This window comes from Balaenoptera physalus (assembly GCF_965194825.1).
Source record: "Balaenoptera physalus genome assembly, chromosome: 2".
NCBI lineage: Eukaryota > Metazoa > Chordata > Mammalia > Artiodactyla > Balaenopteridae > Balaenoptera > Balaenoptera physalus.
Window position 1 is genome coordinate 59,785,785 of NC_138883.1, and position 24,841 is coordinate 59,810,625.

General features: G+C 38.9%; 1 protein-coding gene and 1 long non-coding RNA gene across 7 annotated transcripts in view; one reads left to right on the forward strand and one right to left on the reverse strand.

Annotated features, from left to right (window-relative positions):
- LOC309656131 overlaps positions 1-18,619 on the reverse strand; it is a 109,098-nt gene extending 90,479 nt beyond the window's left edge. For 3 of the 5 annotated variants that reach the window (XR_014261152.1, XR_014261154.1, XR_014261155.1), the window contains exons 1-2: positions 18,520-18,619; positions 5,959-6,127 (exon numbers count right to left, since the gene is read on the reverse strand). This is a non-coding gene — a long non-coding RNA (uncharacterized lncRNA). Of the gene's footprint in view, positions 1-5,849; positions 6,128-18,519 lie in introns of those variants that run through there. The other 2 variants (XR_014261153.1, XR_014261156.1) reach the window with 2 other exon arrangements.
- The window catches only part of FBXO33 (F-box protein 33), a 32,768-nt gene continuing 26,540 nt past the window's right edge, over positions 18,614-24,841 (forward strand). The window contains exon 1 of one of the 2 annotated variants that reach the window (XM_082452129.1): positions 18,614-19,643. In XM_082452129.1, coding sequence (XP_082308255.1) covers positions 18,892-19,643 — 752 coding nt within the window. In that variant the 5' untranslated portion in view covers positions 18,614-18,891. The remainder of the gene's footprint in view (positions 19,644-24,841) is intronic. The other variant, XM_082452128.1, reaches the window with a different exon arrangement.

Consider the following 24,841-nt stretch of genomic DNA (forward strand, 5'->3'; position numbering starts at 1 on the left):
AATGGCAGGTCATCAATGGTATTGCCTTAGATGATAAATCAAGAAATAGTGGTATATTATTTTAAATTATACAGGCATCTATTAGAAGACAAAAAGAAATAAATTAAAATTAAAATTGGCTTGCAGTATTTCAGACAGGCTAGTATAGTACAGCAGTTAAAAATAAAAGCTCTGGATCAAAACTTCCTGGGATCAAACCCCATCCCTCCACTTAGTATTAATAGTGCTATTAAAGAAAGTTACTTGGTCTTCTTTTCCTCAAGTTCCTTATCTAAAAATGGTTATATGCTGAAAATAGCTAATTCACATGATGTTATGAAGATCAAGAGAGTTAATACATGTAGAGCATTAGAACTAACTGGCCCATAGTAGGTAAACTCTAAATAAATGTTAGCTATCAGCTATGAATTAGAGGGAACACACACACACACACACACACACACACACACACACACACACACACAAAATAAGCTTATATTTAGTTCCTGACTTACTCAGCCAAGGATCCAAATCTTATCAGCAGTCATTGCCACTAAGAGCAGGGACAGATGTAGTATATCTCAGCATAGCTTCCACTGGCCTCTAAAGTCATGCACTACCAGTGAAAGGACAAGGTAGGGTCTTGCAATATTTGGCAAGATCAATTCTTATGGTTCCACTTCTCTTTTATGCTTAGGGCTTACATTACTATTTTGGTAAAAACAAGCTCTAAGAATTTATGCCCTTTAACGGGAAAAAATTATAAACATCTGGGCTCCTGCTGGTTCTTGAGCCAAACTCAGTGCTAATAAGGCCACAACTTTTTATCTAATGGCAGAAAGCAGAATCAATGTCCAGATGTTCCTGAACAGCCTTGCTTCCTCCAGGTTTCTAGTGTTTGTAAAGACTGTTTCTCCACAAATATACCCTGAGGAGTAGAACTGGGGTTCCGATCACTGCAGAAGACATTAAAAATCATGGTCCCTGCCACAGATTTCATTACGTCATTAGGAAAAAAAAGGACACATATAAAAATATGTTGAACTTCACAATACAGACAAGATAAGGGGGGGAGTGGAATAAAGACACAGAGTTTCACAAAATGAAATAAGTGGTGTTTGAAAAAGAAATAGATCATTTGGTGGTGATAAGATAAAGATGCTTGGAAAAAACTAGATTTAAGTTGGGTAGAAAGAAGAAAGCATTCTAAGTAAAAGGAAAAGGATGAGCAAAAATAGGAAGGCAGCAATGCAAAAGGAGATCTTAGGCAACATAAGTATCCAATGTGACTGACATAAGAGATTTGTACAAGACTACACTGTGAAAGGCCATGGAGAACCTGGAGCCTTTTAAGGTATGTACTAAGCAGAGATATGGGGTAAGGTGTTTCAGAAAGTTTAATCTTTTCTTTCTACATTCATTCTCCCAATGACTCAGTCTCATAGTTTTAGACACTATCTCAATACTGATGACTCCCAGATCTCCTTCCTGAACTTCAGTCTAATATACCCACATGAACCTAGACAATCTTGCTCTGCTTGGATGTCAAGCAGGGATCACAAACTTAGCATGTCCAAAGCTTAACTCCTAACAAACCCACTACCAAACCTGCTCCTCTCAGAGGCACCTCTATCTCAGTTGGCAACCCCATTCTTCAGCTGTTCAGGCCAAAGACCTTCAGATAATCCATGACTCTTCATTTCCCCTCATGCTTCACATCCAACCCATCAGAAAATTCTGTTGGCTCTACTTCAACTACATCCCAAACCAGAATACCTCTCACTACTCCCACTGCTATCACTGAGGTCTGAGCCACTATTATCTCTGACCAAGATTTGTGTCAAAGCTCGTAACTGATCTTCCTGCTTCCTCTCTCTTCTCAATTATAGTTACCAGAATGATTCCATTAACAAGGATCACGTCACTTGTAAGTTCAAAATCCTCCCAAGGCTAAACATTTCATTCAGAGAAAAAAACCACACTCCTAATCGTGTCCTACAAGGCCCTACTCAATCTGTACTTTCCCACTCTATACCTCTCCTCCTAATACACACCCTTGCTTCCTACTACCCATCTTTCAGCTCACTCTATTGCTCTCCAATATTCAAACACGCCAGGCACGCTTGCACTCGAGGTCCTTTGCACTTGCTGCTCCCTTTGCCTGGAACCTTATTTCCCCAGATATTTGCTGCCTTCCCCACTCACTTCCTTTAGTCTTTACTCAAGTGCCACCTTTGCAAAAGGGCCTTCCTGGCCACCTTATCCAAAATATCAATCTTTCACCCTTGATACTCCCTATCTCCCCCCTTCATTTATTTTTTTTTCCTTTTCAGTTATCACCATCTAAGACATTATGTATTTTGCTACTTTGTCATTGTTCTACCTCACTAGAATATAAGCTACCAGAGTCATAAGTTTTTGTTTGATTGTTGATTACTATATGATTACTATACCCTTAGCAGCTAAAAGTCCTTGGCACAAAATAAGCACTCAATAAATATTTATTAAATGAATGAAAGAACATGGCAATGCTGTACAAAATACATTAGAAGAAGAAATTATAATTAGAATACCATATTCTCAAAAACATTTATTGAGTACCCACTATGATGTAAGGCTTCTGGGCAGTACAAAGATGAAAAAGATAATGGTGAGACATAATTAACTATAATCCAAAATAGATATTCACAACTTTCACATGAGAGTTACCAAAAAAAAAGTGGTATAAGGGACTCAAGAGAAAAACTCTATTGGCAGGGGACTACTGCAGTAACCTAGGCATCAGCTGATCAGGCCCTATATTGGATAGAGTGCAATAAGAATGCAAAGGGTCATATGTGACAATGATCATAATAACAGACAGAAATAGTTGGTAGGATCTAGTGACTAGCTGAATTGGGAAAGAGCAAACCACTGCTAAACGTCAAGCTTAGGTAATGACAAAAATAGTAGTGCTATTAAAAAAAAAAGAGAGAAAAGAGGAGGAGGTTTAAAGTGGATGAAAAAATGTTAAGTCCAACCTTAGACATGTTTGTTTGAGGTAACACCAGATCATGTAAGAGAAAATTTCAGGACAGTTCTAGATTCAGAACTATGACTCAAGATTAAGAATATAGTTGACCCTTGGACAACACGGGGTTAGAGGTGCCAATCCTCCACCCAGTCAAAAACTCATGTATAACTTTATAGTCAGCCCTCTGTATCCACGGTTTTGCACCTGCGGATTCAACCAGCCACAAACTGTGTAGTACTATTTAAAAATCCACATATAAGTGGACCCACGCAGTTTGAACACATACTGTTCAAGTGTCAACTGTATAGACTTAGGAGTTATTTTCTCACAGAGAGATAACTGAACTGACAATGGTGAGATTTCTAAGCAAAAAACTAAAGGCAAAAACCATGAGAAAGATAACCTATGGGGCAGGGGAAGGAAGAGGTGCAACTGAACATAACAAAGAAAAAGAAGTTAGAGAGGAAGAAATAAAACAATGACACCTCAAAAGATATATATATATAGCTATTAAAAATTTCTCCAGGCTTTAAAATAATAACCAAGCTACCATCCACTTTTATATTTAGTAATTTTGCAAATATGTTAATTTAGGTACTCAAAATATCAGATGAAATCAAAGCAATAATTCAGCTCAATCTGGACTTAGAATTGTCAGACTGGTGAAATTAGGCATTTTCCTGGTAATCTCTGAAACAAAAAAACAGCTTGTGTACTTTTGCACATTTAATGGATTGGAGTGTGGATGTAAGATAAAGAAAATGATACAACAAGACTCTGTCACCCAGGAAACCACCTAATGGCAAATTGCTCAGCCTTTTTTTTTTTTTTTAACATCTTTATTGGAGTATAATTGCTTTACAATGGTGTGTTAGTTTCTGCTTTATAACAAAATGAATCAGTTATACATATACATATGTTCCCATATCTCTTCCCTCTTGCATCTCCCTCCCTCGCACCCTCCCTATCCCACCCCTCTAGGTGGTCACAAAGCACAGAGCTGATCTCCCTGTGCTATGCAGTTTCAGCCTTCTTTTTAAATGTAACTCAACCCTGGTCAGCATCTGGCCCAGTTCCACATATATAAGGGGTATTCAATATGTATTCATTTATAATGATAGCAAACAGAACAAGTAAGAAGACACAAAAATAGGTAAATTTAAAATGATTAGTTCAGGGCAGAGATGGGAAATGAGGAGCTATTTTTTAATGGGTATGGAGTTTTAGTTTGAAAAAATGAAAAAGTTCTGGAGATGGATGGTGGTTAACAGTCGCACAATAATGTGGATATATTTAACGCCACTGAACTGTATGCTTAAAATGGTAAATTTTATGTTATGTATATTTTACTATAATAAAAAAAACTAGTTCAGCTCATATTTTGTGCTATAAGCTAAATGTTAATTCTTCAGGAGCAATGTTTATATCAATATTCTTTTTAATCCCAGATCTCTAAATTAATGACTGTAATTCAGAAACAAGGAAGAAAAGCTTTAATCTAAGACAAAACCAACAAAGGAAAATAGAGAACAAGATAAAAGCAAGTTTTTTCAATTTAAAATAATTTTTATCAGATTGGATCTAGATCAAGACGGCAGACAGAATAGGAAGATCCCGAGCTCACCTCCTCCCATGGACACACATACAGAACCATACATAGAACAACTATCTCTGAAAATATCTAAAGACTAGCAGAACAGATTTTCTACAACTAAGGATATAAAGAAAAGGCCACATCAAGATGGGTAGCAGAGGCAGAGAACCCACACCCCAGTGCAGCGACCCACAACTAGGAGGGATATCACAACCGCAGACATTCTCCCTGAGGAGTAAGGGGTCTGAGCCCCGTGCCAGGCTCCCCAGCCTGGGGGACCAGAACTGGGAAGACAAGCCCCCATAACATGGATGGACCTAGAGAGTATTATGCTAAGTGAAACAAGCCAGAGAAACACAAATACCACATGTTTTCACTTATATATGGAATCTAAAAACAAACCAAATGAACAAAACAGAAACAGAGCCATAGATACAGAAAACAAACTGGAGGACACCAGAGGGGAAGTAGGTGGGGGTTAGGTAAAATAGGTGAAGGGGATTAAGAGGTACAGACCTCCAGTTATAAAATAAATGAGTAATCAAGACGTAATGTTCAGCACAGCGAATAGTCAATAATATTGTAATACATTTGTACGGTGACATGTGGTTAATAAACTTATAGTGGTGATCAATTCATAATGTATATAAATGTCAAATCACTATGTTTACACTAAAAACTAAGATGATATTGTATTCAACTATACTTCAACAAAAAAATAATAAGTAAATAAAGATTTTAAAAGAACCAACCCAGGGGGCTTCCCTGGTGGCGCAGTGGTTGAGAATCTGCCTGCCGATGCAGGGGACACGGGTTCGAGCCCTGGTCTGGGAAGATCCCACATGCCGTGGAGCAACTGGGCCCGTGAGCCACAACTGCTGAGCCTGAGCGTCTGGAGCCTGTGCTCCGCAACAAGAGAGGCCGCGATAGTGAGAGGCCCGCGCACCGCGATGAAGAGTGGCCCCCTCTTGCCGCAGCTAGAGAAAGCCCTAGCACAGAAACGAAGGCCCAACATAGCAATCAATCAATCAATCAATCAATAAATCTTTAAAAAAAAAAAAAGAACCAACCCAAATTACAAAAGTAGGAAAATATAAAATGAAAAACAGTCAGTGTTAAAATTAGGGAATAAAGTCAAACACATAACTGCAAACTTGGAGGAAATCATGAAATTCCTGACAAAGGAATTGTGTGGTAAAAGACAGAAGTATCCTTTCATATCTCAATCTTGAGGAGCAAGAGCTGAAGGCAAAGTCAAAGGAGAACAGTAGAAAAAATAGATGATTTTAATAGTTTGGCAAAACCAAAGCTACAGACAACTATGTGTTGGTAGCTACAAGCGAGTTCAGAACACACAGGGAAACAGACATACATAGTAATGGAGAGTAGATTTTTTTAATTGATATTTTCACCATTGTGTTTACTGTGTTCATTCAAAATTAGAGCTGGCAAGCAACTTCCATGACAGGAAAATCACCAACTGAATGGGATACTTCACTCCTCCAGTGTAGCAGAATTTTCAATGCATCTTCATGGTAGTCCTGAAATATAATCAGACCAGAGTCAAGTAAGATGCTAAAGCTTCTCTTCAGATGCAGCAATTTCTACCAAAAGAATAAGTACAAATTCCCCTACTGAAGCTGTGAGTTCCAAACCCACCACCTTTGGATTCTGAGTGATTAAAACTATAAGAAAAACTAGCCTCATATACCCCCTTTTCATGGGCAGAACTGTTTCCCCCAAATTTCATATACTGAAATTCTAACCCCCAGTACCTCAGAATGTGACTATATGTATTTGAAGACAGGAGACATTATATAGGTGATTATGGTTAAATGAGGTCATTAAGGTGGCCCCAATCCAGTATGACTGAGGTCCCTATAAGAAGAGGCAATCAGGACACAGACACAGAGAGGAAAGACCATGTGAAGAAGGAGTGAGAAGAAGGACATCTACAATCCAAGGAGAGATGCTTCAGAAGGAATCAAGTCTGCAGACACCTTTATCTCAGACTTCTAGCTTCCAGAACTGTGAGAAAATAAATTTATATTGTTTAGGCTTAAAAAATAATTTAAAATTTAAATAATTTTTATCAATTATCAATTATTCTTCTTTAGTTTGTATTTTACTTATTTACTTATTTATATTAAATCTACAATAAATTCAGCAACAACTAAAGTATCAATAAGCCAACCATAAAGGCTAAATTAAAAAGAAATGTTTCAAACAGGCAAAATGTAAAATGTACTCACTACTACTAGTCCCATGGAAAATCAGCAACAGACATACGGGAATGAAAGGTCTTCATCCTGCAGTAGCTCAAGCAGTAACCAAATAAATGCTCCGGTAACTGGTCAGCTCTCTGTGGACTTAATTTTTAACTCTGCTAGGATTCTTTTCTCTCCAGATCATATTAGCACAACTCTCCTCCATTTGTAATCCAAAACCCCATTATCCCTACTGGAAATGCCACAGTGCTTTCCAACCATCCAAATCCTACGCACCCTTCAAGAAGAGCTCTCATCTCCTTTGTGAAATCCTCTTCTACTGGTCCAAAATATACTGATCTCTTTACTGCTAAATACTCATATGCTTTGTAGTCTAAATTAGTGCTTCTTGGAAATTCCCTGGTTGTCCAGTGGTTAGGACTCAGCACTCTCACTGCTGTGGCCTGGGTTCAATCCCTGGTTGGGGAACTAAGATCCCGCAAGCCACGAGGTACGGCCTAAATAAATAAATAAATAAATAAATAAACAAACAAACAAATAAGTGCTTCTTGAACTGTGGTGAGATGTCTTTTTTTTTTAATTTTCTAATCCTTTGTGGACAGAGCCCTTTATAAAATGAAATTTAAATGAATTACCAGAATTTTTTTAAACATGTAAAATAGAAACCAAATTTTATTATAAATTTGACAGACATATAATTTCTCTGTCAAATTTCTATAAAAGTTTCTAAAGCTTATTCTCAATTTCCGTACTTATATTTCAGCATAGTGGTAACAGTTCATGCTCCAGTATCAGTCTGCAGACTGCACTTTGGTTTTTTTGTTTGTTTTTAAATTTTTATTTTATATTGGAGCATAGTTGATTAACAGTGTTGTGTTAGTTTCAGGTGTATGGCAAAGTGATTCCATGATTCTGCTCAATATTCTGCTCAATTCAGGTAATAACCTAAATGAGAAAAGAACAGACTGCACTTTGAATAGCACTGGTCTAAATGACTTAAAGCTTCAATCAATGAATATTTATTTAGAAAAAAAAGTGAAATTTGAATTCAGCATTTGTATCTAAGCAGGACTCAGATATGAAAGGGACAGTTACTCCAGAAAGTAGAGACTACATGTACAAAGGCACAGAGGTGAGAAATGACATGGCATGCTGATGACACAAGGAACTGAATAGTTCTCACTTGAGGGGCATGTACTGTTAGAGAGGGAACTGAAAACCAGGGAGGGTTTACAGAGGGAAAGATGAGCAAGGAAAAAGCACCAAACATTTCTAAACAAGTACCATGATAGAATCAGTTGTCTGAAAAAGTAAGCCGGTATTAGAATCAAAGTTGGGACAGAGTGAGTGTGGACTCTACACTTACAGGTTGTATATTATACCTTTTTACATGTCCCCCAGAGCCTGGAGAAGTGCTCGGCACATGGTAGACAGTAAAGCATCTTCATTAAGCAGCAGGTATTAAAAAATAATTGAAATTCTGTTAGAGGTACTAATTGAAGATATTCTATATTTATTTCAACTGACTCCTAAAACTTAAATAAAAAACAATGTACAGATACTTAGGCCTGTATAACAGTGAAGAAAACTCAGCTTGGAAAGAGCTGATCATTGGCCAGCAAGAGATTTCAACAAATTTCTGAAAGACAAAAATAGAAGTGTACTGACAACTTAAACAGAACAGACTACACCAGGAGGAAGCTGCAACTGAGAATGAAAGCTGATCTGCCCACTGGAACCCTAGACGGATTCTTGGCTCAGGGATACCTGAGGAACTGTCTTAAAGAGGCATTAAGAAAGGGAGTAGCTAAGGACAGAGATGAACTGAAGATCTGAATATAGAAAAACTGTACCAAGTCAAACATTCCATGTCTACCTTCCTCTTCCACCTCTGCTCACAAAGCACACAAGGAGCCTAATATTTACCCCCAGCCAAAAACATCAAGAGGGTAACTCTCCTTTGTGGCAAAAATGGCCAAGTGTTGACCAAAATTCATACACTTCCTCCTATAACATAGAGTTGCCCCTAAGAAATAACTACTTAGCCAAAAACATCATTTCTCAGACCGTTCTTGTATCTAGGCACGACCATATGACTAGTTTTAACCAATGGAATGTAAATAAAAGTAATGTGTCATTTCCCTGCCAAGGCAATTAAGAAGTGCCTTCTCTGTTCTCTCTTCCCCTTCCGCTAGGAGGAGACAGAGAATCACAAGGAATTTTAAGGATGGCAGAATCACAAGACAAGAAATTCAGTGCACTAAATCACATGAAGGAAAGTTGCCTGCTGAGAGGAAGACCTTCACTGGACTATTAAAGAAGTAAAAAAATAAATGCTATTTTGTTTAGCCATTGAAATTTTCAGGTTTACTGGTTTCAGCAAATAGCATCCTTATTAATTATAGCCCCTTTTTAAAAAGGAAATAAGAAAGGGAGGGAGGGGAAAACATCACCAGAAAAATTAACTTTAAGCTATGGTTTTAGTGACCCAGAGCCAGGCCTTCCTCTTTGCAGCATTTGGAAGACCAGCAGCCTGATAGTCGGCTATCCACCCACGCTAAAGGAAAGCCTGACAGCTGGCATGTTCCATCACACATACATATGAAGATGAAGAACTACGTCATTGGAACAAAAGGGACATGAATGATTATCACCAACAGATCAGATGTGGTAGATTGAATTATGTTTGTAGTACCTTATCCTATGCAGCTAACAGCAACTAGCTCATGCTTTCAACATCTTGAAAGTTCCTTGCCCAATACCGCAACTTAATTAAACTGTCTTCCATGTTACCACAGACAAGTTTTATCAAACATTTTGCTACTACATAACACAGCCATTTTTCCAGCCTCCTATAATAGTTTCCTTGCTAACCACCACCCAGTTCCAAAGCCAATGGGCATGCATTTTAAGTTTTCATTATAGCAGCACCCCACTCCTAGGTACACATTTTTAAATTGATCAACCTTTTCCTGCAAAACAAGCAAACACAAAAATCTCAGTAACATACAAAAAATAAGCATATATTTCTCACTTAGAAATAAATTCTTTAGGTCATCTGGGGCATCTCTGTTTCAGGCTGTAGGTCAAGTTGACATCTTTTCCATGTTTCTCCATCTGGGGCTCTACAGTAGCCAGCAGATGCCTGGGACCTGTTTTATTATGCAAAGATTGGGAACTCCCAGAGTGGCAAGTAGAAACATTTAATACCTCTTAAGGCCTAGGCTCAGAACTGGTATACTGTCACTTCTGCCCAAGTTTTTCTGGCCAAAGCAAGTCGCAAGACCAAGAAGTAAATATCTGCTGAAAGTTACCTAATCTGTCATAATCCACTCTCTTGTACACAGAAGATTGTGACTGCTATGCAGTAAAAGCTGATTAATATAAGAACCAAGACATAAAAAAAGAATAAATTTTGCCATCTGGTACAACATGGATGGAACCTGAGGGTATTGTGCCAGGTGAACAGGTCAGTCAGAGAAAGACAAATACTGTATGATTCCACTCACATGTGGAATATTTTAAAAATAACAAACAAAACAAAACAAAAAGCACACACACATAGATACAGAGAACAGACTGGTGGTTACCAGAGGTAAGGGGTGGGTGGGGAGACAAAATGGATAAAGAGAATCAAGTGTATGGTGATGGATGGAAACTAGACTTTCGGTGGTAGGCACTTTGTTGTGAATAAGGTCGACAAATTGCACACATGAGATTTATGTAACGTTATAAACCAATGTTACCTCAATAAATACACACACACACACCCCAAGAGAAAAACGTAAAATTACAATTAACTATCAAATATTGGTAGGAATTTGGGGGAGGGAAGGGGAAGTAACTGAATTAAATCTTCATCTTTTATAAAAGGAAGGAAATAGTGTTTAATCAATCAAGGAGTGTAGGTAAAAGCATATAATTTAAAGTTACCTAAAGAACAAACAGCAAAATAGTTCAAATGTTCGTTTCTGGGGGTAGGCCTAACAATGGGAGGCAAGGAATGAAAAACTGTTGCTTTTCATCAAAAGTACTTTTGTACTACATTTTTTTGTTGCCATGTTCATGTAACACTCTAAGAAAAAAAAGTAATGAATTTCTACTAGATGCTTCTTGCTTAAAGACTAGATTTTAGAGAGAATGTTCCTGTATATAAACTGAATACCATGGGGAAAAAAACCCTGTATCCTTCAAGTGAAGGGAAATTTTGTTATATTTTCCTTGTGGGGCAAAAGCATGAGTTCCCCCTTAATATTCAATATAAGTGAAGAAGTAGTTCACATTCTTAGAGAATGCAGTCAGGAGCTGATAAATTTTAATATTTAGAAATTTACTTAACATCACTTTGGCTTTAAAAAATTCTTAATATGGAAAAACTTACTTATAAAACTTGAGTGATCTGCTGTTACTCACAATATAAGGAATTGATATGAATACTACCCATTGAAAAGTATACAGGTACAACAAAATGAAGGTAGAAAGCAAACACTAATATATTATTTAAACAATAATTACAGACTACAGATAGAAAATACAGGTCATTCAGGTCAACAATTCTTTCCAACCACAGCAGACATCACAAATCAAACATGGCACTCTTCCCAGCAGAAGAAGGGAACAATCTCAAATTCCAAAATCCTTCTCAACACAGTACTACTCAACCTCCAAAACTGTTTAGAGTTGGCATATCAAGTGAAACTTTCTTGCCCTAGAGCAAAGCAACACTCCAATTAATGTTTGCTGTATGAAAATATTCACTTCATTTCACCTTTTCGGCACTTAAAAGGCTTAAGAGATTTTTCCAAAGGATTAAATATTAAATTCTGCAATGAGAACATTGTGGTAATTGACCATGAGGAATATATCTCTTCATGACAGAGTCTCATGGCTATTCAACTAGGATAACCTGGAAGTCTGATGAGTACTCCAGGAGTAAGGGAAGCCAAATAGACTGAACACTATGCAACAACTATTTAAAAGGTCAGTTGACAGCTTAGGCCATTTTTATTCTATACAGAGTTCTACGCATCTCTGGATAAAAAGTTACTGAGCCATGGTATCTAGTAGATAGATTTCAGAGTGGTTGTTGGCTCACACCCTGTTCGGAACAAAGCTCCTTCCTCTCTTCATCCAAATCCCTACATCCATCTGTCCAAAGCATTCAGCACATTACTCCATCCTCCTAAATTCAGCTAATTGGACTAGGGCAGGACTCTTTACCTTAAAGCAGCCAATCAACAGGAATACCATCAACTTTTTTTGTTGCCTATCTCCCAAAAATAACCCAGTCAGATCCTCACAAGAATTTCAACAGGAGACAAAGAACAAATTTGCAAATGATACTGGATACTTGAACTAGAAGACCATGTAGACTAGTAAGGGCCAGCAGTTGGGCCCTATGCAAAATGAAAAAGCAAAGGAAGCCTACTGAAAAGGAGAGACAGACTATGGAACAATTAGTTCCTGTTTTTAGTTCCCCATGTAGTCCCTGTGAGGATCAGGTGTGCTCTAATGCATGTGTATGGATGTCCTCAAAACTCCCTAAAGTAACCAGGAAAAAAGAAAAAGAAAAAAAAATCCCCTCATTACTTAAGCTAGTTAAGAAACTAAAGGAACCCAGTTAAAGTGACTGCTTAGAGACAGTACCCTTGGAGTAACAGTCCTATGAGCCCCACTGTGGGATACTGCCTATATGTAATATAAGCTGTACAACTCAAACCAAGATCATTAAAATCAGCCAATTACTGATTTTGACCAGAAGTCAAGGAACCCTATTGGCTGTATCAGCTGCATTAAAGATAGTGATATTCAGTTTTTAATAACAAAAGGTACCCCTAAAAATACCCATCCTCTTGAATAAAAGGCAAGAAAACAGTAATGCTATAAAATAGACATTCAAGTTAAACCTCTTTTTCTTTCTTTTTCTTTAAACTCTGAAAGGAATGAATGAAAAAAATAGCTCTGGGAGTGGACTTAAAACACAGGAATTAGCTAGCAGGCCTAGCTCTTGGAACACAAAGTGGCCCCAGCCCACATGTATGAGAGCTCTTTGGTTAAAAAGTTGTAACCAGGCATCCTGCAGACTAATCTGGTTTTGTTTGAATCTGGTTTTGTTTGCCCACGGAATATTTTTAATGTGAAAGCTAGCAATCAGGACATTTCACCTTTTAAAAATTTAGTATTTTAGTTTATCTTGAAAAACTAGGAAATCTGGAAACACAGAGCCCAGTTTCCCACTGGGAAAAGCATCCTCTGGTAAGCCGCAGTCCTCCCCACTACCTATCATATTGCTTAGGACCCAATTCTTCTCTTATTGCTCCTGTCTCCTTTAGGATATGAGCTATCAATCCCTGCTTTATTGATATAGATCCTCCAGTTCACAAATTTGCACAACCAACTTGTGAGTGGCTTGGTTAAGATCAGTTCTGACATCAACAATATGGTGCAACTAGGAAAAAAAAAAAAACCAGACTTGGTCCTTTGTCCTGCATCCAGCTCACCAGTGCAGACTTTCCCTACCCTAAAGACAAATGCCTTTCAATCCTTCATTTCTTTTTCCTGTAATATGACCTCACTAGGAACCATTCCAATCTGTCAGACAAGGGTGGAGAGGAAGAATCAAGTTCCCAGTTCTATTCTCCCAGGAGGCTCCTGTGCCTCTAAGTAACTTTATGGGTGCAGATAATAGATAATTGGAAGGAAGTTACATCATCTCTACCTGCCAAAAGTGTCTGAAACCCACACACTGCTCAGAAAAAAAAAAAACATTCTTTCAAAAAATGTTTGAATTTAGGCAGTTTGCATGTCTATTGGTAGCCCTGAACATCTTTTCATGATGTAGCTAAAATAAAATCTGTATCACAGATTTTTTTCTGTTATGAAATGTCAAGTGATTCAGCATAATAAAAGTTATATTTTTATAACTATTGTTTGGCAATGGAGAGAAAGCTAGAGTAAAAATATATTTAATATCTTAATAACCAAACTGGAGAAAGCATTAAGCTTAGTATATTAGAAAAGGAAGAACATAAGAAAATTGAATGTTTAATTTCTCTCCAGAAAAATACATTAACAGGAATTAAGGTATCTCTATAAAAGAATCAATCATAATAAACATAACAAGAAAAACGGAACGAACACTTGACCATCAACAGTCACGCATATCAACCCACCAGGGTACATATCCGTCTTGATGTTATACTCTTATCCACCATTCGTTGCCTGGGTTTCAAATCCAAATAAGCATGGGTAGTTGCTATAGTGACAATATGCCACTTTTGGAACCAGAAGCTTAGTACTACTGAGTACTTATGGGCTTCATAACGTCAGTACTTCCTCCCACGCTTTGAATCATAGCTCAGACATTATAATTTCACAAAATGTGATTTCATTCTGTCCTTTAAAGAAGTCAATTTTGTTACTTTATCAAAAAGTTTACCAAAAATAATTTATAATTTACATAGTATAATAAATGTCAAGAGAAATAACCTAACTCACTTAACATGCTAAGAATATACATACTCAATAAGTACTTAATGGAATAATATTAAAGATGTTGGCTTAATAAAATAAACAAATTGTATGCCATCATTGAAACGTACTGTGTTTTAACTGTAACTGAGCAAGATCATAACTTATTAGTTCATGTCTTAGCTCACTGTTATTAATAGCAGTATTCCTACCATCCTTCATTTAATATGAAAATTAAATGAAGTTTTAAAAATTCAAAAACAACACTAAGAAGCTTAATTTTATTTTATAGCAGATTGATATAGAGGTCCTTCCTGACTTATAATGAGATTATGTTCCAGTAAATCCATCATAAATTGAAAATGTCAAAAATGCATTTAATATACCTAACCTACCAAACATCATAGCTTAGCCTAGCCTACCTTAAACATGCTCAGAACACATTAGCCTACAGTTGGCTAATCATCTAACACAAAGCCTATTTTATAATAAAGTGTTGAATAGCTCATTTAATTTATTGTATACTGTTCTGAAAGTGAAAAACAGAATGGTTTTTTAGTCTATCGGTTGTTTACCCTCAATATCATGGGGCCAACTGGGAGCTGTGGCTCACTGCCACTCCCCAGCATCATGAGAGAGTATCTTACCACGTATCACTAGCCCGGGAAAAGAGCAAAATTCTAAGTATGGTTTCTACTGAATGCATATTGCTTTTGCACTACTGTAAAGTTGAAAAATCATAAGTAGAACCATCTACTTTGGAGACTATCTGTATTTTTATTTCCTTTAGGAACTACTCCTAATAATAAAGATTAATTATTAATGGTATCCAAGGAGAAGGTAGTTTGTTGTTAGTAAAACACTAACAATAAGGAAAAATATCGGTCTCAAATCAATCAGAGAATATCTCCAAATCATCAAAGAGTCAGAGACTAGGAACCCTCATACATTGCTGTTAGGACTGGAAAATGATACAATCACCTTAGAAAACAGTTTGGAAGTTTCTCCAAAAGCTACACATAGAACTATCAAACAACCTATCATTTTCACTTCTAGGTATCTACCCAAGAGAAATGAAAACATATGTTCACAAAAGACTTGGACATGAATATTTACAGAAATGGTATTCATAATAGCCAAAAACTAGAAACCTTAATGTTAATCAGGGAATTCCCTGGCGGTCCAGTGGTTAGGACTTGCGCTTTCATTGCCAGGGCCTTGGTTCAATCCCTGATCAGGGAACTAAGCAGGGCCAAAAAAAAAAAAAAATAAATGTTAATCAACTGGTAAATAGGTAGACCAAAAATAAATAAATAAATAAAATGAAATTCTATTCAGCAATAAAAAGGAATGAATTAATGACACATGCTACATCATGGATGAACCTCAAAAATATTATGTTGGGCTTCCCTGGTGGCGCAGTGGTTGAGAATCTGCCTGCCAATGCAGGGGACACGGGTTCGAGCCCTGGTCTGGGAAGATACCACATGCCGTGGAGCAACTGGGCCCGTGAGCCACAACTACTGAGCCTGCGCGTCTGGAGCCTGTGCTCCGCAACAAGAGAGGCCGCGACAGTGAGAGGCCCCGCGCACCGCGATGAAGAGTGGCCCCCGCTTGCCGCAACTAGAGAAAGCCCTCGCATATAAACGAAGACCCAACACACCCAAAAATAAATAAATAAATAGATAATAAATTTATTTTAAAAAAAAATTATGCTAAGTGAAAGAAGCCAGACACAAGAGATCATATATTGTATGATTCCATTTATATCAAATGTTCAGAAAAGGCAAATTTATAGAGATGGAAAGTGCATTAGTGGCTTCCTGAAGGAAGAAGTGAGGATTAGCTGTAAATGGGTATGTGGAATCTTATTAAAGGGATGAAAATGTTCTAAAACCGATTTACAGTGTTGGTTGTACCATTTGATAAAATTACTAAATTGTTAAGGTGTATACTTGAAATGAATGAATTATATATGAAAAATATATCTCAGTAAAATAGGGTTTTTTTAAAAAAGTCAGAACATCAGAGCTGCAGGGAACCTTGCCAAAACTCTCTACTTATACAGCTGAAGAAAGTGAGGCCCCAAAGGGTTAAGCAACTTGTTTAAATGTCACCCAGCTAGATCACGACAAAAGTAAAAAAGAAAAAAGACCAAAATCCAGCCTCACGTTCCCACCCAGTCCAGTGTTACCTCTACTAAAAATGCTCAAGGAATTTTTAAAAATTATAATAATAATTACACAGAGTTCTTTGTGAAGAGTTCTAGAAGTATCAAAATCTGAGAACTGAAAAGAATGATTGATTAAAACATAACAAAAATGTAATGAGAATGGGACGTTCAGAAAAAATTAAAGCTAGAAAAACTCGTTTGTCACTCTTTGAAGCCATATAACTTACTTTCAAAACTGGTAATAAAAGAAAAAGAACGAAGCATTTTTTCTGCCTTTTCAATAGGAGCTGTATTTCAGGGTAACTAAATGTTGTCAGTTTGTGAAAGAAAGCTTCTCCTATACAGAAGAATGCAAATTAATAAATGTAGATGGAATGAAAGAATTAGAAATTATCATTTTGGAACCCATAATACAATTAAGATTCAGGCAAGAATTATCAATTATTAAGGCCATTAAGTGAGTGGTTGATGGAGAAGTTGGACATTTGTAAAAAATAACATCTCACAGATTTTGTTTTAAGGTTTAACAAAACACAGAACTTTATATGGAGGAAGATCAAAATTAACCTAATCAAGCCTTTAGCATTAATGTCCCGGTTTATTAGAAATTCAGGTACTAGAATAGTAAGCTAAACACCAAGAGAAAGTAGTCAAACAATTACAGAAAGGGAGATATTCTACAGGACAATAAGCCTCCTCTCTTTAGCTAATCAGAGAGACAAAAAAAGAAAAAAGTGTGTGTTGGGCGGTGACTATTCTAGATTAAAAGAGACTTGAAATACAAACAAAAACAAGTGTGGTCCTTAATCGGATCCTGGTTTGGACAAAACAGCTATAAAGAACATTTGGGAGATAACTAGATAAATTTGAAGATGGGTTATTAGATAACAGAAGTTATTTAAGTGTGATAATATTTTTGTTATATAGTAATATGCTTTTAGAGATGCATACTAAAGTACTTATAAGTGGGAGAGCCAGACGTCCATGGTTCACTTAAAAATATTTCAATAAGTTTAAAATATAAAAAAGTTAAATCCAAGTCTCAACTTCCTATTTCACTGCTGTTTCTATTAGTGCTCATTCATAAAAATATAATAATAATTACATAGAACAATCTCTTGCAGACAAGAGGTTCAGAGAAGTGAGCTACCATGAAGGCTAGCTTTTTTCTTTTTTTTCTACAGGTACCAAAATGAAGATAACACATCACTGGCAACGTGGTATGTGCAAGACACCAAAAGTCATCAAAGCACCATGAACGGAGAGTTTTGCCTTCAAAGAGCTAAAAATATCTAGTAGAACAGCTTCTTGGAGTTAATCACTAGAAAACTAAGCTGTTCCAAGATCACAGTTAAGGCTTTGAAGCGGCAGCCTCACTAAAGCAATCCTCAATTATTACATAAAATCACTTACTCCTTTTCTGACTTCACTGCCCCTTACAATCAGTTAACTACTTCCCAAGTTGCGATGAAGTTAAGATACACTCTTTCGAAAATCCCTCTCTCAAATTAGGGGCGCCAAGCTAAAGAAAACCTTTACCATAACAATCAGCTTCTTTACACCTAGGGCCTCAAAACCCGGAACTCGGAGCCTCTCTCAAACCGCGGAGAAGAGGCTGATTATCAACCAACAAACCTAACTCATTTGCCTTTTTTTCTCCTCTCCCTCTAAATCCAAAGGGTGGCGCTGTCCTCACTCCTTCCCCACACACCAGGTGTACGCGCAGGTCCACTTCGAGGTCCGAACAAGGAATGGGGGGAGTCCACTCGCGACCTCGGTCCGGCCTCCAGCCGCCCCGCCCCGCGCTTCTCCTCTACGCGACGCAGCCCCTCCGGGGAAGCCCGCGACTGCGCCCGCTCCCCCTCCTTAGCGGCTCTCTCTCAGAAACTCGCAACAATACTCCGGGCAGGTGGGACGGCTGACAAAGACCCAAGCCACCACTCTGGCTCTTGAGTCCTCATCCCAGCAACAGAGAAACGTATAATGAGAAGCGTCACGAGCCCTTGCACCAACGCGAGTTCCGCCACTTCCACCGCCTGAGCGCCCAAGTTAACCGACTTACAGACTTGACGGGACTCGGCGGCCTCTGTGAGACGGGAGGGGGCGCCCATCGCCGGCACCACCAGCACTTCCCGCCCCGCCCCGCCCCGCCCCGCCCCGCCCCGCCCCGCCGGTCGGCCTGCCTGCGTCAGGTATCACGTGCTGCATCTCCCTTCCCTGCAGTCAATCTGGCGCTCCCTTCTTCCGGAAGTCGCGCCCAGTCACGCAGGGCTCCTCCCACCATCGGTGACGTCAAACTCAGCTCCTACCACTGCTCTGCCTCCGCCTCCAGGCGCGGGGAGGGCTGCCGTTTCCTTACAATAAATCCTGCCGCTTCCGGGCCCCTAACCAGTCCAAGCGAGGGTTTTGAAGTTCCTTAGTGTGCAGGCCTTGGATGCGCATGAGTAGAGTTAGAGAGGCCAGAGCCTGGCTATCTGGAGGCCACCCCCGCAGAGGCCATTCCCCCTCTCCGCAACTTGTGCTGCACTTGGTTCCGCCGAGACCCACAACGGTTCCGCCCCCTTCTTCCTTGTCATTGATGTTGTTGTTCTTGTCAGTGCCGCAGCCCCGACCGCCGGGAGCCCGAACCCGAGCCGGGCCCGCCCGGGTGGCGCGGTGGCGGCGGCAGCGGCTGCGGCTGCAGCAGCTGCGACGGCTGCGGGGGCTGCTCCGGGGACTGCGGGGGCGGCCGAGGACCGGCAGCCGGCGGCGGGGCCGAATGGCTCTGTGCGGGCAAGCGGCAGGCGCCGCGTCGCTGCCCAGCGAGCTAATCGTGCACATCTTCTCCTTCCTGTCCGCGTCCGACCGGTTACGGGCCTCGGCCTCCTGTTCGCACTGGCGCGAGTGCCTCTTCTACCCGGCTCTGTGGCCCCAGCTCCGCATCTGCCTCCGCGTCTCGCCCTCGGAGCAGCCACGGCTCGAATTCCTCATGCGCAAGTGCGGCTGGTTCGTGCGAGAGCTGCGCGTTGAATTCGCCGCGGAGAATTACCTGAGCGGCGGAGGCGGCCCGGGCGATGGAGGCCGCGTCGACACCGGGACTGGCGGGGAGGAAGTCGAAGCCCTGCAGCTCTCAACCCGTTGGCTGGAAGTGCTACGCACCTACTTAGAGCTGGTGCTGTGCGTGCTGGTCAGCATCCGGAACAACAGGTAGGCTCTTCGCGGCCCGTGTGTTCAACCTTCTCTCCCCGCTCCTCCTCTCCCGGGGCGCAGGGTCGCCTCCTTTTTCACATCTCGAAACAGAATCAGTGCGGATACGCCCCGCCCGCCTCAGCGTTGCTCTTTTCAGTGACTGGGGGTGTCAGTTCTAATCCGGCGATTCCTTTGAGGTGGGAGGGCGTAACGGGACTCATCATAATACTTTATAAACAGTGAGGGACTTAGTGTTTATCAGACAGCACTCCTGGCGCCTTCCAGGCACTGTCTCATCCATCCTTTCGGTAGCAGTGGTATGGAGTTGACAGGCGCCGTCATTCTTCATTTTACGGGTGGGAGAGCTGAAGCTTGGAGGGTGAGGCCCAGAGTGAGTCTTGGGAGAAACAAACCGTAATCCGGTTTTTTTGTTTCTGAACCTATCCATTCAGAATAGTTCGTGGTGGGGGAAGGAGTAGGTATGCTACTGGTTTCTCATAGTTACAAGACTCTCCTTGCAAAAAATCTTTGACAGCCATTTTCTTACCGGGAATAGTTTTGATTAACTAGGCCAGGCACAAAGAGTAGGAGGAGTGTTTGTTAAAGGGATTGGGGAACAGCCTGATCATCAGTATTGGAAGTCCCTCCCCTTTGCATCTCCAGACTCAGCTTATCCCCAGTGATTCACCTAAAAGTAGCACAGTACAGCTTGGTGTTTGCGTGTGTTGGGGGAACTGGCCGGTGTCTGCAAAGAGTAAGCCCTAACGGTAGTGGTTTTGCATCAAGACTTTACTGCAATTCTGGGGCTAACTTCCTATGTTCTGGCCCATTGTCCTAATCAGTATTTTCCATTATTTATCTACCACCCTCTCCAAAATTCCTATTAATGCAGATTTTCTGTATCTGGATATTCTAACTAACCTTGCAATTAAACTATGAGGTAGAGGAAAGCTCAAAAGTTCAAAAAAGGAACAACTTAGCAATAATAGTTTAGCAGTTTGCAAGTACTTTCACATTCACTATCTTATTTGATCCTTTCAATGACCCTGTGAATTAGTCGGGACAGCTATTATTATTCCTATTTTATAGAAAGGAAACTGAAGCAAGTGATGTGCAGCATTATTTTTCTCTAAGAGCAGTGTTCTTCCTTTTGCAATAAATACATTATGTTGAACAGGATGGAGTGAAGGTCCTGGTTTAATGCTAGGTAAGATAGATAGATATGTATTCTTAACTCTGTGTTTGAATCACAAGGGTGGGAGATAAGCATATAGCTCCAAGTTGTATCTGGAGCATGGCTTCATCATTCCAGTGGGCTGTGTATTTCCCCAGCTTTTCACACCAAGCCATTTCATTTCGTTACTTTGATTTTATGTGGCAAAAGAGGCTGTTCAAGGCTGTAAGTTGGTCTTGATCAGGTTAGAGACTCTTTGTCAGAGTTGAATGTATGGTTCGAGGCCCAAGTGACCTGGAAGTTAGAAAGATTCAGTCAGTGAGCACTTACTACTGATGAGACCAATGTGGGGGGGGGGGGTGGTTTGAATTCAGCAAGTATCAATTAGATTTTTCTTGAGATCAGATAGCAGTTCTCAGCAGCCATCTAAAAATGCGTGTCTTTTGTCCAGGTAAGAACAAGTCTTGCAAAGTGCCTGGTTCCTTTTAAGTGTTTTAATAACTGGATGGATAAAGGTTATATAGGCAAAATAGTGGTACATCACATCTTTGCTTTTTCTCTCCCTCCCTTCCTCACCGCTACCACTTTTTTTTTCTGCTGTACTGAGGTACAATTGACAAAGTGTACCTACCCCTTTTATTAGCATCCCAATCTACTTGTCTCTAAGACTATCGTATAAATAATCTTTATATATTTGGTAAGAAGTTGATCTCAACTTTATTTTTGAAAATATCTTGAGATACTCTAGTAATATTGGAAGTATTAATATGGATGTTAAAAACTTAAAGGAAACTAGTTTTATTTAAACAAATTTGAAAATGTTTTAAACCAAGTTGTTTTTTTGGTAACTCTGATAAAGCCTATTCTTATTTCATTCCATAATCATTTAAACATCAGACTCAGGTTCAATGAAGACTCAACCATTTTGTAGATAGAAAAGGGGGATATGAAACCTACCAAGTCACAAGCTTTATGTTTCCAGGCTTTGTGTTGAATTTCTTTAAATAATTCATACAATTCAGACTGTTATTTTATTGTATTCAGTTATTTTCATGTCTTTAAAGAAAAGAACTAAAACCATAACCTTGAATTGTGGGAACTTTTCAAGGGTACTGTTCTGAGAGGATAATTGGCATTTTGTTTTGCTTGATTCCTGGGTTTCATATACACACGTACTCTCAAGAGTGACTGTAGCCACCTTACCAATATCTTAGGTGTTCGGAACAACTGATGAGTATCAAAGAGGTACAAAAATGCCTCGCAGAGGGTAAAATACAGTCCTCTACCTTCAGAGCTCACTTCTCTACAGGGGGCTAGGATACCTACCTTCTTGATCAACAGTAAAAGCAGAAATAAAATAAGTACTCATTCAACTGTATTAGAGGTTAAATCGGCTGAGTTTCTTCTATAATTGTTCTACAGGAAATTGTACTTAGAAGTTCAAAACAACAAATTTAATTATGCATTTTTAGGATTTAACCTGTCAAGTTGAGTACTGCCTATTAAAATGCTGTATTTCAGACTCCTTAGGAAAAATGAGACTTAATGGACAATAAGATTTATGATAATAATAGCTAATAGACTCAGTCACTAAAAATACTTATTCTTAAACAGTAGGCATAGGTACATTGTCATCATCTGGTTTATGCTTTCCTGGACTATATAAATATCTTGCATAAACCTTTTTTGGATGAAATACTATTTGGGGGGCAGTACTTTTTTAAAAGATGCAGGTTAGAGAGATTTTGTATAAGGGTGATTTTCTTGTTACAACTCTAACTACATGTATCTAGATTGACCAATTTTATGACTATGCCTGCTTATATCCCCTCTTGGTAGTAGAAAGTCTATTAATAATTCTTAGATTTGGTTTGCTGATTTGGCACCTGCAGTGAGTGAGAGTCTTCTTACCTTTGTATTGTTTTTTCAACTTCAGTCTACTAAGACCCAACAGCTGATAAGGCAATTTAAAAATACATCTTAAAACACATTAAAAATTCTTTGGACATTTCATATTACTACCTAAGAAGGTAGGAAATGTCTTGAAGGTATTATCTCCAGCAACCCTGAGCCTTATTTTTCTTGAAATACTTTTCCCCATCATTGGGTAATAAATACATGTGATAATAACATTTCACTTTTGAGAGCTTAACTTTTATTATTTGCTTTAAAAAGCCCATTTACAGAATATGTATACTAAAACATATTGGGATTCTGACCCGTCCTCGCGCCCCGAGAGATGGTTGCCTTTAGAGAAGAGATACCATACCCAACAGACTCCTTACCTTAAAACTGACAAATTTAAAGTGGCTCCATGGGGATAGCTTCAAGGTCATTGAGAAGGAAGGAGACTAAACTGCTGAAGAAACTAATCTCCTCTGAGGGCTGCTGAGAGGAATTAGGGTTCTCTTTAGTCCATAGGTCCATTCTTACCATGACTGAGAACTGTTAGAGGATAGGAAGATAAAACTCAACAAAAGATTGTCAAAGTAAAATATTTTTTATGTGTTAAAAGAAGCTGTTGAGCAGCTTTTGAATGAAGGGATTAAATTATTTCCATTTTAATGTGTTAGTTCCGAGGCAGCCTTGGAAGAGTTCACCCAATTTGATCAATTTATGTATGACCTAAGATGATAGTTATAAAAAAGTCTGGTTTTTTTTCCCTCCAAATATTGAGAGCTTACTATGTGCCAGAGCAGTGAAGACAAGCTCCCTGTTTCCATGGATTCAACATTCCAGTGGGAAAAGATAGGCAGAAACAAGTAAACAAAGATTATTTCGGTTGTGAAAGTAAGAGAAAATCTGAAAATAAAAGAGGACTATGTAATAGTGACTAGGTGGCAACATGAGATAGAGTGGTGAGGGAAAAACCTCTTCTGAAAAGGACATTTGAGCTGCAGCCTGAACGACAAGAGTCACCTATCTGAAGATCTGAGAAAATAGCATTCCAAGCAGAAATAAACAGCACCAAGGCCTTAGGCCAGACAAATTTTGGGCCTGTTGGAGCAATAGGAAAGAAAGTATGGCAGGACCATGTGAAGTGTGAAAAGTGGTGTCACAGTGAGCTCTGAGATGTAGCAGGAGGAAGGAATGGTGCTGGTTAGGTGGGCTTGTGGAATAAAGTTTGGACTATATCCTAAGAATGGAAGAAGTCATTGAAAAATTTTTAAGGACAAGCGTAAGGTGATCTAATTTGCATTTTAAGACAATCACTGGTTGCTGTGTAATGAATGAATTCTAAGAATGAACAGAGAGGAAGCAGGGAGACTAAAGGGAAGCTGTTGCAATAATCTAGGCAAGAGATGATGGTAGCCTGGAGTATGGTGGAGGAAAAGAAGATTTTAAAAAGTGAATGGATTTGGAATATATTTTGGAAGTAGAGCCAAGAAGACTTGCTGCTGGGATGTAGATAGAGGAAGGGAAGAATCAAATATTTTTCATCATTTCTCTGTAAAACTCACTCAGTTTTCTTGTCCTTAGTACTGTTAAGATTATCTTTTAATAATATGTTAAATAACAATTTTAAATGTCAGTCTTATTTAAATAAACCTTTTTTTAATAACATCTGGGATTTGAGGATGATGATAATTCTTAGATGGTAATTGAGTAAGTGAATTTGTAAAGCAAATTCTTGGAAATTACTTTTAATTAATGGATCCTAAGAAAGCTAATAAGGAATACTATTATAGCCCCGTGACTTATTTCTGGAATCTCTAAAGCTGTGCCACTAGCCACATATAGCTGTTTAAATTTTAATTACTTGAATAAAATTAAAGATTCAGTTAGTTGTACTTGCCACATTTCAAGTGCTCCATAGCCATATGTGGCTAGTGGCTACCATTTTGGACAGCATAGAACAGAGCATTTCCAGCATGGCAGAAAGTTCTATTGGACAGCACTTCTCTAAAGTGTTTGTTTTCTTTGTTTGATTTGGCTGTTGTCATTCATTAACGTTTCTGAGGGGAGGAAATATGTTATCAAAAAGTGTTATGTGACTGTAAACACATTTGATATTGAACATAGACTAAGAAAATTAGAAGTG